Source organism: Hibiscus syriacus, unplaced genomic scaffold (genome assembly GCF_006381635.1).
Source record: "Hibiscus syriacus cultivar Baekdansim isolate YM2019G1 unplaced genomic scaffold, ASM638163v2 tig00110847_pilon, whole genome shotgun sequence".
Lineage (NCBI taxonomy): Eukaryota > Viridiplantae > Streptophyta > Magnoliopsida > Malvales > Malvaceae > Hibiscus > Hibiscus syriacus.
Window position 1 is genome coordinate 880,009 of NW_024062888.1, and position 16,224 is coordinate 896,232.

The 16,224-nt window shown below is 33.2% G+C and overlaps 1 protein-coding gene across 1 annotated transcript; it reads left to right on the forward strand.

Moving 5' to 3' along the window:
* The first annotated feature begins 13,509 nt into the window (after positions 1–13,509).
* LOC120143362 (protein root UVB sensitive 3-like) lies at positions 13,510–15,221 on the forward strand. Its single transcript, XM_039157703.1, has 5 exons — positions 13,510–13,671; positions 13,769–13,831; positions 13,987–14,043; positions 14,145–14,281; positions 15,140–15,221. The coding sequence occupies exons 1-5, from the start codon at positions 13,657–13,659 to the stop codon at positions 15,219–15,221; spliced, it is 354 nt and encodes a 117-aa protein (XP_039013634.1). The 5' UTR covers positions 13,510–13,656.
* Positions 15,222–16,224: the final 1,003 nt, after the last annotated feature.

Genomic DNA, 16,224 nt, shown 5'->3' on the forward strand with positions numbered 1-16,224 from the left:
ATCTCTTGAAACGTAAATCTGAAGTGGCTCAGTGCTTTTTTGATTTTGCAAAATTTGTTGAAGTACAGTTTGGATATAAAATTAAAGCTCTTCAGACTGATGGTGGTGGGGAATATCAACCACTTCGAAAATGGTTATGTGCAAATGGGGTGCAGCATCGTCTCTCGTGCCCTGGTACCTCGGAGCAGAATGGTAAGGCTGAGAGAAAGCATAGGCACATTGTTGAAATGGGACTGACCATGTTGGCACAAGCTTCTTTACCTCAGAAATTTTGGAGCTATGCCTTTGTTTCTGTTGTTTATCTCATTAATCGATTACCCACACATGTTTTGCATGGGAAGTCTCCATTTGAAGCTCTGCATCATGTCTTGCTAGATTACTCTTTTCTCAGGGTGTTTGGTTGCGCTTACTATCCTTGGTTGCTTTTTTTTAATCGACATAAGTTGGATTTCATATCAAAGAAGTGTGTGTTTCTGGGATATAGCACTGCTCATAAGGGATACAAATGTCTGGATGACTCTGGCAGAGTAATAATTTCGAGGCATGTTGTTTTTGATGAAATTGCCTTTCCTTATGAAGTGTGTAATGTTTCAACTGTTGCTCCAAATAATGGTGTCTCCACAGGTGGTTTTCCTCTTGTCCTGCCTATACAGACAGCCCATGTTTCACTAAATTCAACGTGTGGACCACCAGTACATACTCCACCAGCGCATACTTTATCTGTGCAAGCTCCATCACCATGTGCTTCATCACTGCACGAGACAATGCACGAGAACAACCCATGTGTGGCTCCATTATCGAATATTTTATCAACACCTGCGACAAATCAAAGACATATCCCACTATTTTCAATGCATAGTGCTCCACCAGCCCCTGCTCCACCCACATCTGCTCCATCAACGTGTGTTCCACCAGCTTTGTCTATGTGTGCTCCACCAACGAATGCTTCAACTTTGCATGCTCCATTGAGCGAAAACAACCCACGTGGTCTCACGCATGATGCTCCACAAGATTCAACGCATGCTCCGTGCGTTCCACTAAATTCAACGTGTGTTCGTTTTAGTTCATGTGCTCCAATGACTCATGTTTTGTTGAGTGAAAGTGCTAGTCCCACGTCATTTCCAATATATTCCACGCGTGATGGTTCTTCAATGCATTCAACGCATGGTTTGCAAATTGAAAACAGCCCATGTGCTGTGCATGTCGGTAATTCTCTTGGTCCTACGCATGATGGTTCTTCAATGCATTCAACGCATGGTTTGCAAGTTGAAAATAGCCCATGTGATGCGTCGTTGTCTTCAATGCATGCACCTTTCTCCACAGCTTGTGCACATGTGGAAATTCCTCAAAGAAATAAAAGAGTTGGGACCACACCTTTCGCCGTGTTGCCCACCATCGAGGACCAAATATTGGATAATGCGCATGGAGCCACACCCAATTATAATATTGTTGGGAAAGGTACCTATAATCCAAGAAATAATATTATTGGGGATATTTTTTGCGCATGATGATGATAGCCATGGGACCGTGTTTGATAATGCACCACTCGACCATGATGTTGCGCATGGGGTCACGTCTTTGGGAGCAATGGCCGACCGTGATAATGCGCGTGGGGCTACTTCAACTGGTGACAATGCACATGAACCTGTTCTGGTTCAAAATATACATCCTATGGTTACCAGGGCCAAAGACGGTATTCAAAAAGCTCGTGTTCTATATGTTGAATGTCTTGATGAAGAACCTCGATCAATTAAAGAGGCTATGAAGATTCTTTATTGGAAGATAGCTGCACAAGAGGAATTTGAAACGTAATGTTGATGGCTCGATGTCTCGATACAAGGCTCATCTTGTTGCGAAGGGGTTTCTCCAACAACCAGGGATTCATTACCATGAGGTGTTTAATCCAGTTGTGAAACCTGTAACGGTCCGAGTGATCCTTACTCTTGCTTTGACAAGAGGTTGGTTGCTGCGTCAAGTGGATATTAATAATTCCTTTTTAAATGGGGCATTGATGGAAGAGGTTTACATGACTCAGCCTCCTGGATTTGTGCAAGCTGGTGGTGGTTTAGTTTGCAAGCTTCACAAAGCAATCTATGGCTTGAAGCAAGCTCATCGGGCCTGGTTTGAGAGTCTTCGAGAGTACCTGGTCTCTGAAAGGTTCGGTTTGTCTAAATCTGATTCTTCTTTGTTTGTTAGAAAATCAGAAAATAGTGTTGTCTACATGCTTGTATATGTAGATGATATTATCTTGACAGGGAGTAATGCCAGTGAGGTTCAGTGTGTTATTGAAAAACTGAACACTCGTTTTACCTTGAAGGACCTTGGTTCCCTTAATTTCTTTCTTGGTATAGAGGTGTGTCATGATGCTGATGGTATTGTTTTGACCCAACAAAAGTACATTCATGAGTTATTGCATAAACACGATTTTGATGAGGCAAAGAGTCTCCCTACTCCGATGGTTTCTAATTGTAAGTTGTCAGCTGATGCTGGGGAACCTATTGAATATACGGCTCAATATAGGAGTATTGTTGGGGCTCTTCAGTATATTGTGGTTACTAGGCCAGACATTGCGTTTGCTGTAAATAAGGTATGTCAGTTCATGCAATTACCTCGCAATAGTTATTTTCAGGCTGTTAAGAGGATTCTACGTTATCTTCAAGGCATAGCTGATTTTGGTTTATGGTTTACTGCATCTTCGTGAATGTTTCTGACTGGTTTTGCAGATGCAGACTAGGGATCTGATCCTGATGATAGGCGTTCCACGTCTGGCTATTGTGTCTATTTTGGTGGAAACCTTGTTTCTTAGAGTTCACGCAAACAACAGGTGGTTGCTCGATCCACAACTGAAGCGGAATACAGGAGTGTGGCTTCTGCAGCTGTGGATATCATTTGGATTGAATCATTACTGCAGGAGTTGTTTGTTGTTCCACATGGCAAGGCTACCTTGTGGTGTGACAATTCCAGCACAGTTGCGGTTTGTGCCAATCCCGTTCAACATTCAAAATTCAAGCATGTTGAGCTTGATTTATTTTTTGTACGAGAAATGGTTGCTGCTGGTCGACTGCAAGTCAATGAGGTTCTTGCTTATGAGCAGGTTGCAGATGTCTTCACAAAACCACTCTCATCACCTTCTTTCCTTAAGCATAGACTCAAACTCTTGGTAACCCAGCTGTCTAGAGGATTACAAGGTTGAGGATACAGGGGGAATATTGAAGTAAAGACTGAAGCAAAGCTGAAGATTGAGAGTGTAGGATGAATGTTAGTGTTATGATCACATGCATATGAGTGCATGGATGCATATTTCTCATGTATAAATAGACACTCTCTAGCTCAAGAGTGATCAGGCTTTTGTAAATGAAATTGCTGAGAGTTCTATCTCTCATTTTGTTCATTTCTTTGTTTCTTGAGATAGCTCAAATGTTATCTTGTCACTTTAAATATAGCTTTCTGGTCCTGCATAGAAAACGAATCAAAACACCCCCAAATCAATAATGTCAACTAATCAACAATGAGTAATTAATGACAAAATAATAGCAAAATAAATCACTAATCAATTATTTGACAGTACAATGATGCATGTTAGTGCGACGCCCCCAAACCTTCACCCTTCTTTGAAAATAGTGGCAGCGTCAACTTAGAACCTCGCCCCACTTCCGTCGTCGTTCGTCTGCCAAGGTAGGGCCATAGGTTTTCCTTTAAGAATCGATTGCAGCCCTAGTCACTGCTGTCATCATTTCAGGGCTAAGGTTGTGTGAAACCCGTGAGCATTGGCTCGATTGTGTTTGGTCGTGGTAAGGTCGGACCTTCGTCGGAAAGGGTTCATAAGGCCTAGGTCACGACTGTGTAGTGTCATCGGCCCTAGAAAACACCCTCTTTAATTATTTTCAGTGCTACTGTTACTGCCCTCCCTTTGTTACTCCGTCGCCAACTGTCTAAGGCCATGGAAAGGCCTACCGTGAAACTCCTAACCTATGGTACTGCTGTCGGTGAAGTTTCATCGCTGGCAGTCCCCTCCGATGTTCTGGCAGTCCCTTACATTCGAATCAAAACCCACTGTCATTCCACATTTGAGTCAAAGATAATTTTAATCCCACCTTAATTATTTTTACTTCGTAATTGAATTGTTGGTTTGGGAATTTGATTCGGGCGTTGTTAATTTTTGCAGGAAATTCTAAACTGGGAACCGAGTTATTGACTCCCCTTCCGTTACCCAGAAATTTCGAACCGACTAAAGTTGCTCGTGTTGGCCGTGAGTGTTAATTGTACGCTGGTCCTGTCTTTAATTTTAGAATAATTTAGTTATTAAATATTTTTTGTAGGCATAGATTCGGATTGACTTGCTGTTCGGGCCGATGGCGGGAAGCGTTACCATCGCCGTTAGCTTTTGTCGAAGTGTGTCTCTTTAATTAGTGCTACATTATTTGTTTCGTTGCTTATTTTGGTTGAAATTGATTTGAAGCATGATTGTTTTGCAAAATTGGTTGCGGTAAATTCAATTCAAATAAATATTGTATATCCCATGTTGACTTGTCGGATTCGAAATATTTGAATTTTGGGAGATTTGTCGGATTTGGAATAAAAGCTTCAGAATAGTTGAATGATACAATTTTGTATTCGGATTGGATCAGATAATTGAATAATTATGTCATTTTGTATGTCATGTTAGGTTGGATTCTGTTAGGGGAAGTTTAATGCATTCACTCGACAGGGTAAATGTTACTTTCAGATTCTGTGACCTCTAACTTTGTGGCAGACCCTAGTCTTCGGATATGATGTGATTGTAGTTTGAGTGGTTTTAGGAAACCCGCTCTCTAATGGTGTGATTGGCGTATGGCTGCATAATCATTCGCATGGGGATTGTGAATCTGTTTGTTTTTTAATTTTTTTTCTGTATACACCTTTAAGGCACACTAGGCTTATTAGCTCACTCCCCTATAGTTTCTTTCTTTCAAATACTCGGGTTAGGTGAACTGGTACTTGGAGTTACGACATTACACAATTTTCATTATTTTTATAGTATGACATTATACTCGGATTTTTAATTCTACATTTTATTAGTATTTTATTTTGATATTATTTTTATGTATAAAGTTTATGGGACATTGGACAATAATCTTATTTTGTACCTTGGATTTGAACTTTGAATTTGACTTACGTTTTAATTATTATTTGATATATTTTTGGTTACTTAAAATATTTGAAATCATTAAATGCGAGGATTAATTTTTAATATACATTATATATAACATTTGGGTCAATTTTGGAAAATAAGTCAATGAGCCTTCTGGATCTGACCTGTTCCATCTAGGTCAGGTAAATGGAGTTACAGTCACAAAATAAACTAGACTAGCTGTTCTTAGTAATTATTAGATGCTAATTTAATGGCAAACTTTTAGGTATTATAGCATTCAATAAAAACACGCCTATAGATTGTTGCAACCATGTACAAGTCCCTAAGAAATCTCTCGTCTTTACTGTGATCGTTTCGGTTCTTACTTGAAGTCATCACCATATCTACAAGTCTACACCTTATTTTTGTCAGGCTTCTTCAGGCTCCGGTATTGATGTAATCTTGTTTTGGAGGGTCAAAAGCTTGAGAGTTGAGACACTCGTCTTCCCTGTTTTTACATAGAATGCTCGGTCATTGAACTTAGGTTTAGATGTCCCTTGTCTCGATTTTCAGCACTATCCATCATCCTGCCAAAGCCGTAGCAATAAGACCTTGGGCATAAACAGAAACAAATGTATAATGGAAAATCAACCTCAACATCTTGCTTGATTAAAGAAAGTTGACATACCATGTCAACAGCTTCAAAGTTAGTTTCTTGGTGATCCTACAAATTACAGAAAATGCATAATTAACAATTACTGGCTTTGATGTTTATGACGTGCTTGATGCACCCAATATTTAATGTCACAAACGGTTTTGAGGTTAATGATAATGAATATTGATGAGTGAGCTTCAAAGTTAGTTTCTTGGTGATCCTACAAATTACAGAAAATGCATAATTAACAATTACTGGCTTTGATGTTTATGACGTGCTTGATGCACCCAATATTTAATGTCACAAACGGTTTTGAGGTTAATGATAATGAATATTGATGAGTGATTTAAATAGTTATAATTTTGTTTTTAATTACTCCTTGTTTGTCGGTTTATGTTGTTGATTTGGATGTTTTCATTCATTTTCTGTACAGGACATTGGATTCCAGAAACAGTGCTAAAAAGGTGAAATTCTGTAGTTTTTTTTATTTTTCTAGAGTCAAGGCTGGACTAGTGGTCATAACTTAGGGTAAGACGTGTATGACGTGGCATCCAATCAGCAGCTTCTAGAAAGTCCAATCAGCAGATTCATGAAAACGAGAGACTTAGCCGCAAGCTCAAAATTTTAATTAGGAATTATCTTTGTTTTTAGAATTTTATTTGAATACTTTTGGGAATTATCCTTAGCTATTTTTACTCCATTTTTAGGGTTTTAACATATTATAAATACCCTATCGGGTTAAGCCTGAAAACATGTATCTTATCTCATATTCATCCTTAGCTTTGTTCTTTACTTTTAGTTTCAAAAAAGTTTTCTTCTTTTCTTTCAATTTCGTTTTTACTCTTTAGTTTTAATAATTTTCTTTGAAAAATGCTATGTATGATTTCTATCTTGCTTAGCTAATTTTTCAATAAGCCAAAGGCTTAAATGATGATTTAATTCCGATCGTGAGAATTGAAAAGCACTTAATACCCTTTGGATTACATTCTCAATTTTCTAGAATCAAGGATTGGCAATCAACCATCCTTTTAAAATCAAAACACTTTCACTTCAAAAAGTGCACGTTGGCTTGATTGTTGTTTTGATTTATAGTTGGGAGGAAAGATCGGCTTGTAGCACATTTGAATTCTTGTGAACACACTTAGTAATGGTTCGCTAAGGGAAATTGATATCAGATTTGATTCTCATTGAAACAATATAGTCTGAGTTGGGTTTTTTTTCAAATCTTAATCTGAGTTGGCCTAAAACAACATAGTTTGAGTTGGGGTTTTCCCCCCAAATCTTTAAACTGAGTTGGCCTAAAACAACATAGTCGTAGTTAGTCCAATAAAAGGACTAAAATTCTAAGATAGATTTTTAGAATGTTGGTTTACTAGATAAAAAACAAGTTACAGGGGTTGAACCTTGTAGACTATAACTGACATGAATCCGAAGTGAAAATCCTATTTAAGGATCGACGGAATTGAAGCAAAGTGAAAGCATGGGACTATTTTTACTATAGAATTTTTCATCTAAATTAATCTTCTTTAATTTGTTTCTTTATTTACTCTTTACTCTTTAAAAAAAGACCTATTTTATGTACAAATTTTCACCTAAATCATAATCAAAAGCATTCTAGATCAAGAACTCCAGAGTCCCTGTGGATTAACCCTTACTCTCCCTACTACTATTTTTATTTATTTCTTTAGAGTTTAAGGAAATTATTTGACAGTAAAATGATGTTAAATGGAAAAAGTTACTAACTAAGTTTGTTTTTGATTTATGCTTAGGAAGAACTAGTATATTTTGAACATGAGATCGAAGGACTAGCCTAGAGAATACGTGGACTAACACTTTGGGAAAAGAGGAAACAACAAGAACAACAACAACATTAGAAACAACCAGATCTGAATCTCGAAGCACCCTTTAATGTAAACTTCTTCTTAAAGTCAGAACCACCATATCTGATGGCAGAACAAAGGATTAGAGAGCTAGCCACGACATCTATCGTTCAACAACCTTTGTGTATTGCCTTCCCTCATGGAGAAACTCCGTTTCAACTTAAAACGAGGCTTATTCATATTCTTCCTACCTTCCACGAGATTCCCAATGAGAATATGAATAAGCATCTCATAGAATTCCATATAGTATGTTCAAGCATGAAACCTCAGTGAGTATCTGAAAACCAAATTAAATTACTAGCTTTCCTTTTTTCTTTAGCCGGCATAGCAAAAGAATGGTTATTTATTTACCATCAAGTTCTGTCAATACTTGGAATGATTTGATTCGAATTTTTCTTGATAGGTTTTCCCAGGAACAAAGAAAAGAGAATTGAGAAGAAACATCTAGGGAATCTGACAAAAAAAAAAAATAGAGAATCACTCAATGATTATTGGGAAAGATTTAAAAAGCACTGCGCAAATTGCCCGCAACACGGATTATCCGAAGAAATGCTTCTGCAATAATTCTATGAATGACTGTTTCATTTGGTGATGAAAATGGTAGATGCTGCTAGTGGAGAAGCTCTCATCAACATGACTCTAAATGCATCAAGAGAGTTAATTTCAACAATGGCTGCAAACTCTCAACAGTTTTCAAGTGAACGATGGATTCACGAGATAAGTACTGTTTCACTAGAAAGCAAAATTGATAAATTAACTGATATAGTTAATTCTATTGCTTCAAGAAAAACTAGAGCAAGGAGGTTATGCGAAATATGCACAAGGCTAGATCATCAAACAAACTGTTACCTGATGTTACAATGAGATATTGGCATACATTTAAATGTAGTGGAAATTTTTTTTAGTCCTCCCAGAGGCCTTACAACCTTCACACCAACACATACAATCCAGGATGAAGGGTCATTCAAACTTGAGCTATGAACCAAATCTCAGACCAAATTAATCTATCAATCGAGGCTAACTCCACCTCAACTGTATCAACTGCCAAAAGCATCATTAGAATTGATTGTTAAACAGTTGGTGATATCCTAAGAGAAGTTTCAGAATAGAACTGAAACCACTTTCAAGAGCTTGAAAAATAAATGAGTTAATTGGCTAAAACTTTGAGGCGATATCACAAGATAAGTTACCATCGCAAACTAAGCCGAATCCAAGAGAGAATGTTTATGCCATCACCCTCCGGAGTGGTATTGTTATCATGCCTGAGATCCCAGAGAAAGGTGATGCCTAATCATAGAAGAAGAATAAAGATGAAACGCCACCTTCTTCCACTCAATCTCCTTCCAAATCATCTCATACGCCATCCCAATATGAAGTTCCACCTCTTTTTCCATCAAGGTTAATGAAATGAGATAAGCAAGATGAAGAGAATAAAATTCTTGATGTGTTTCGGAAAGTGGAAATAAACATTTTGCTTCTTAAGGTGATTCAAATGTGTCGAGGTATGTCAAATACCTTAAAGATATTTACACTAATAAAAGGTGACTTACCGAAAACGAAAAGGTAAATTTAGGCGAGAATGTCTCAGTAGTTTTCCAACGATGGCTTCCACCAAAGTATAAGGACCAAGGTATGTTTGCAATACCTTATAATATTTGTGAGGTTAAAATCAAGCAAGCTATGTATGATTTAGATGCCTCTATTAATATAATGTCTCTCTCCATCTATAGTTTAATTTTCACCGAGCCTTTGAAGGAGACGAGAATTACAATTCAGCTCGCTGACTGATCGGTTATCTATCCCAAAGAACTCCTAGAAAATGTTATGGTAAAGATAAACGACTTAATTTTTCTAGCTGAATTTTATGTTATTGATATGGAAAATGATCGTAGCAGAACTGGTTCTGAAATTCTTCTCGATCGTCCCTTTTTTAGCACGACACATGCAAAAATTGATGTTCAAAGTGATATTCTTACCATGGAGTTCAACGATGAGGTCATAAAATTTTATGTATACAAAGCAATGAGATATCCTGATTACGTTGAAAGTATAAATTTTACTGATGTTATTAAACCTATCATTGATAAGAAATCTAATTTCTCCAATGATTTGTACAGGAAATTGAAGGATAAAAAAGATGAATCAAGGGAGTTAAAAAGTACTCCATTTGTTGATTCATATTTGTGTTTAACTCCCTTAAAAACTAAGTTGTTCCCTTTCGCTTTACAAGCACCAAAAATAAAGTCGAAAACATCGTGGGAACGTTTGAAGAGCTTAATTTTTGCAAAGACAATGTGTTGAGAAATATCCGAAGAAATACTTATGAGAATGTTTGGATTTCTCATAAGGAATTTCTTAGTTGGAAAATACGTATGAAATAAAAGTGTCTCTCGTTGAACTTGTAGTCTGAATCAGGTCGTCGAGCTAAACGACATTAAACAAAAGCGCTTTAATGGGAGGCAACCCATTTTTATTTTTCGTTTGCTTAATTTTTATTTTATTTTTAGTTTAATTTTATTTATTTTTATTGTAGATTTATTTTTCTTTGAAGTTTTATGTACCTCAAATATTTTTTATCGAACTTCAATGAACAAATATGGAGCAAGTTTTGGCATTTTTAATCAAACAGCGAAGAATTCTCGAGATTAGGAAAACGAAGAGTCGCACAAGCAAAAAAATCAACCCACCCTTTTTCTATACTCACCGTTTCATTAGTTCCCAATAGGGTTGTAAAATCGGGTAATCGTTCAGGTTTCAGTCGGATCCTGGCAGGTCGGATAAAATCGGATATATGTCAAGTCAGGTAAATTTGACATTAGATCCAGATTGGGTTCAGGTCAGGTCAAATCAGTTTGGGTTATTTTCAGGTTGATTTGACACCAAATCCATATCGGGTTCAGGTCATGTCATTTTCAGTTAGGATCGTTGCCAGTTCAGGTCAAAACAATTCAGGTCCGAAGCAGTTAAAAAGAAGGTTAATTCAGGTTCGGATAGACTTCAGGCGGATCTCGTTCAGATCGGGTCACATCATTGGCAGATAAAATTCAGGTCGGATCTCTATCAGATACAAATTGAGTTCAAATCGGGTTATTTTTTATTTTTGGATTAATTATTTTTGTCTTTCGCGAACGTTGAATTGCAATTTGTAATTGTATATGATTTAGAGTAAATTACTAAGAATATAAATAATCATGGTTCAATTTTATGAAAAATACAAATTTAATAATTAAATTGAACAAATATGAAATTACAAATAAAAATTTAAATAAATTAAACAACACACATTGATGAGGGATCAAATCGAAATAATTTTAAATTGTGAGGTTGAAATTAATACAAAAAAGTACTAAACTATACCCATTTAAAAAGTTATGGGCCAATTAAAAAAATATAATTAAGTAATAAGCATGGATCAATTTCATATGCAAATAAAATTTGGAGGACTAAATTGAACAAATATGAAATTACAAATAAAAATTTAAATAAATTAAACAACACACTTTGATGAGGGATCAAATCGAAATAATTTTAAATTGTGATGTTAAAATTAATACAAAAAAGTACTAAATTATACACATTTTAAAAGTTATGGGTCAATTTAAAAATAGAAATAAGTAATAAGTATGGGTCAATTTCAGATGCAAATAAAATTTGGAGGACTAAATTGAACAAATATGAAATTAAAAATAAAAATTTAAATATATTAAACAACACAAAAGGGATCAAATCAAAATAATTTTAAATTTTGAGGTTAAAATTAATACAAAAAAAGTATTAAATTATAGTCATTTAAAAAGTTATGAGCCAATTTAAAAATATAAATAAGTAATAAGTATGGGTCAATTTCAGGTGCAAATAAAATTTGGAGGACTAAATTGAACAAATATGAAATTACAAATAAAAATTTAAATATATAAAACAACACAAAAGGGATCGAATCGAAATAATTTTAAATTTTGAGGTTGAAATTAATACAAAAATATTCTAAATTATACTCATTTAAAAAGTTATGGACCAATTAATAAATAGAAATAAGTAACAAGTTGAGAAAAAAAAATTAAAACAACTAATATATATATATATATATATAATATAAACTATATAGTTTATATATAAAGTATATGTATCATATATATAAACTATATAGTTTATATATATATTATGTATAAAGTATAAACTATATATACCATGTATAAACTATAATACTATATAGTTTATATATGAACTATTGAACTATATAGAAACTACATAGTTTATATATAAATTATATATGAATTATATATAAACTATACAATTTATATTTATATATTATGTATAATTATAAATAATATATATTGTATAAATTATATAGTTTATTAATATAAACTATATTATATATATATATATATCATGGTTTTAGGGTTTATGTTTTAGGGTTTAGGGTTTATGTTTTATGGTTTAGGGTTTAGGATTTAGGGTTTAAGGTTTATATTTATATTTATATTTATATAAACTACATACTATAATTTATATTTATATACTATATTTTATACTATTTATAAACTATAGTTTATATTTATATACTTTATATATGAACTATATATATAAATATGTATATACTAAGGTTGATATTTATATATGAACTATAGTTTACATGTAAACTATATAGTTTACATATAAACTATAGTTAATATTTACATATGAACTATAGTTTACATATGAACTATATATATAAACTATATAGTTTACATATGACCTATATATATATATATATATATACTATAGTTGATATTTATATACTATATAGTTTACATATGACCTATATATATATACTATAGTTTATATTCATATACTATATATTATATATATAAACTATATATACTATATAGTATAATTTACATATGAACTACATATAAAAATCCTAAACCCTAAACTATACATTATATAGTTTATTAGTATATATAAACTATATAACATATGTAGACTATATCGTATATATAAACTATACATTATATATAGTTCATTAGTATATATAAACTATATATTATATAGTTCATTAGTATATATAAACTATATAGTATATATAAACTATATATTATATAGTTCATTAGTATATATAACCTATATAGTATATGGTACATACAAACTATATATTATATATTTCATTATTATATATAAACTATATAGTATATATAAACTATATATTAATTGATTAATATAAACATATATATTAATTGAAAGAATTGGAAAATATATAAGGATCAAATTGAACAAATTTTAAATATGAAGCTTAAATTAATAAAAAGTAACATTAAATTTGATAGACTATATTTTATATTAATATTAATTATAAATTATAAACTAGATTATATTAATATAAGTTAATATTAATATTAATTATATTAATATTAATTATAATATATAATTATTTTAATATTAATTATAAATAATTTATTAATATAAATTTTATAGAAATGAAATTAAAAACATGCGCCAAAATTTACCATTTTCTCCCGCTTCTTCCCGGCCAAACCCTCCCTCCTTATTTTTGTCTCTCTTCTTCCCGCTCAACATCTAAAATCTCCCCCCTGTTTTCTCGTTTTCCAAGCTCTTAATTTTTTATTTGGCTAAAACAGATCAGTTAATGGTTTCAACCATGTTTGGAGACGATTCTTCGATGCCTTTGTCCCCGAGGCAACTCTCCTCCTTTCTGTTTGTTTCCATTCAAAATCAAATTATGTTTGTTGGGTCTTTCTAATTTAATGAAAATTTGATGAAAAATAACTGTTTTTCTGTCATGCCCAAAATCCCAAAGATGATTTCATGTCTTAAAAATCAGCTTTGATTGCAGGGTTTCCCAGATAGTGTGACTCCAGATTATGCCCTTTTCAAGTATGGGACTCGTTGCAGGTATAAGAAAAAGAAATATTGATGAACATTTGAGAACTGCTTAAGATCAATAATCCTTACTGAAGTTTCAATTTGTTCGGTTTACATTACATGTGTAGGGACTTTCGACGTATATAAGAACAATGCTTTCTACACAAGTGAGTGTCAAATCCAATTGATATTGAGCATCTTATGAGCTTTATGTGTTGATGATTTATGATATTTGGTTGTTGCTTACTTTAACTTCTTTCCCAGGCAATTCTGAGTGCTATTGGAGTTGGTGAGAAATCCGCCACTATTATCGGTGCAACTTTTCAGGTAGAATATCCAATGTACAATTCTATATAAATCGTTGCGGTATTATTATACTTGATCTGTGATAGTTGGGAGTTTTATGGAATCCTAATGAGTTGAATCCTTTAAGTTAGTTTAGGCCTTCTGATATTGAATTATGGTTATTGTAATTCTTTTAGTGGTTCTTGAGAGATCTGACGGGAATGCTTGGAGGCATATTATTCACCCTTTACCAGGTTTTCTCAACGAGACTTCATTGATTTTATGTTTCTTCTTTACCAAGCCCTCTTTTCAAGCTCTTGTTTAAAGTCTGACACCGTAATGGTTTTTGTATTAGGGCTCAAATCTTGATAGTAATGCTAAAATGTGGCGTTTGGTTGCAGATCTCATGAATGATTTAGGTATGTCGATGTTTCTTTTAGAGAAATTGTTTTGCAGTAATGACTGCAGATCTTTCTCTCTGAGTTTCTACATGTATGCATTTACATTAGTGCAAATACATGCCCATGGGCAGTGTAGCACAACACAAGTGTGGAAATTGCTCCAACTCTTCATTTTTCTTGAGGTATTCTTATCCGAGACGCTAGTCAGACACATATTTGGTCTTGTATGCTCAAATATACGAAAAAACTTGGAAAATAAACCGGACACCCGTGTTGGACATGTACTCATATCTGACACATACACAGTTCATCCAAGACCAAGTAACATAGCCTGTGATAATCAGTTGTTTTGGGTAATGGCTTTTACATTAGTTAGTCAAGCTATAAATCATGTATATAGGTGAATCGTATTAAGCTTTCCCTCTCTGTGATTGATGCCTCGATTTTCCTTTATTCTAAACTCTTGAACTTACAATGTACATGTTAGAATTTGGTTTTGGAATCCTTGTCATTCAAATCAGTTCTTCTGATTACTTATGTGGGTTCAGAAAGTATTTGTGATTTTATCATCTCCTAGATATTTTAACTTCAAATAACAGCTAGGGCTTCCATATTTTATTGCAGGAATGATGGCCTTGTATCTCTCTCTCTCTCTCACGCACACAAACACACACAGAGGTACATAAAAACACAAGGACTTCGTTGTTTTCTTTTAGTTTCTTCTCAACTTGATCATCTTTCTGTTGCAGATTCAGATATATTAAATTCCATGCACAGTTTCCGGCCATATTTTCTGTCTGCATCTAATGGCAGATTCAGATATATTAGATTCAGATATTGCTTGCTTCTACTTGATATTTGTAAGGGTTTAGTAAAGTCGGAAATGTTTGGCACTGTTGGCCATCGAATTCTCTAACTTTACCACTGATTGTATGCTTTCTTAATGTAGGATGCTTGCTGAATCGATGCAACGATGCTTGTTGAATTGGTATATTGATGCTTGTTGGTTGCTGTTGTCAATTACTCACTGATGCCTTGTAAATTATTGTTGTTGGTCTGATTTAAATAAATTTTTGAACCTTATAAATTCTTATCTAAATAGTTACTAATGTGGAATTATGTTGGTGATATTTTGACTTTTAAAGCTAGAAAGTTGCCTATAATTAAACATGTTGACAACATTTAGGTATAAAAGCTTGATAATGATATTTCTAGTAGTATAGTTAGGCTTTTTAGCCTTGTAAACATTAGTTATAAGATCTGAGATCATTTATTTCAACATAAATTTATTTTGTTTAGTTTATTTTATTGTAATTTTAATGTTTTCAAGTGTAATAAAATTACTTTCATTTATGATTTTTTAAATATTTGTAATGTTATTTAAGTTTTTAATCTTTAATAAGTCCATCATTTCAATTAATATATTTTGATTTTAAAATTTCAAGTTTACTTAAATTATTAATCAATTTTCACATTAAAAGTAAATTAGATTTATGAATATTTTAACTCAATTAATATAATTTAATAAAATCAACTTCAATAAGATAATATTTAAATCTAATTTAGTGATTATAAATAAAATTTATAATATAAGAAATATAAAGAATATTATGAATTGGGATTAACATAAAAACCAAATTTATAATATACAAATTATAATTAATATAAAATCTAAATTTCAAAGAGTAACCATATTAATTTAATTATCATAAGTTTATTATAAATTTAAAATAACATAATTATATTAATTGTAACTTTCCTTAAAAGTCAGGATAATATCAAATCACTTTAACATGTCAGATCATTTACAGATTGAGTCAATTACAGGTCAGGTTCATAACAGGTCAGGTTGAAAACAGGTCGGGTAATACCAGTTATTTACCAGGTCAATCTCGAGTTCGGGTTCATATCAGTCGGATGTAGTGCGGGTTCGGGTATCATATTTTCGGTTCAATTCGGGTTCAGGTCGTTCTCAGGTTGGATTCAGGTCGGGTTCAAATCCACAATTTCCAGGTCCAACTCGGGTTCAGGTCA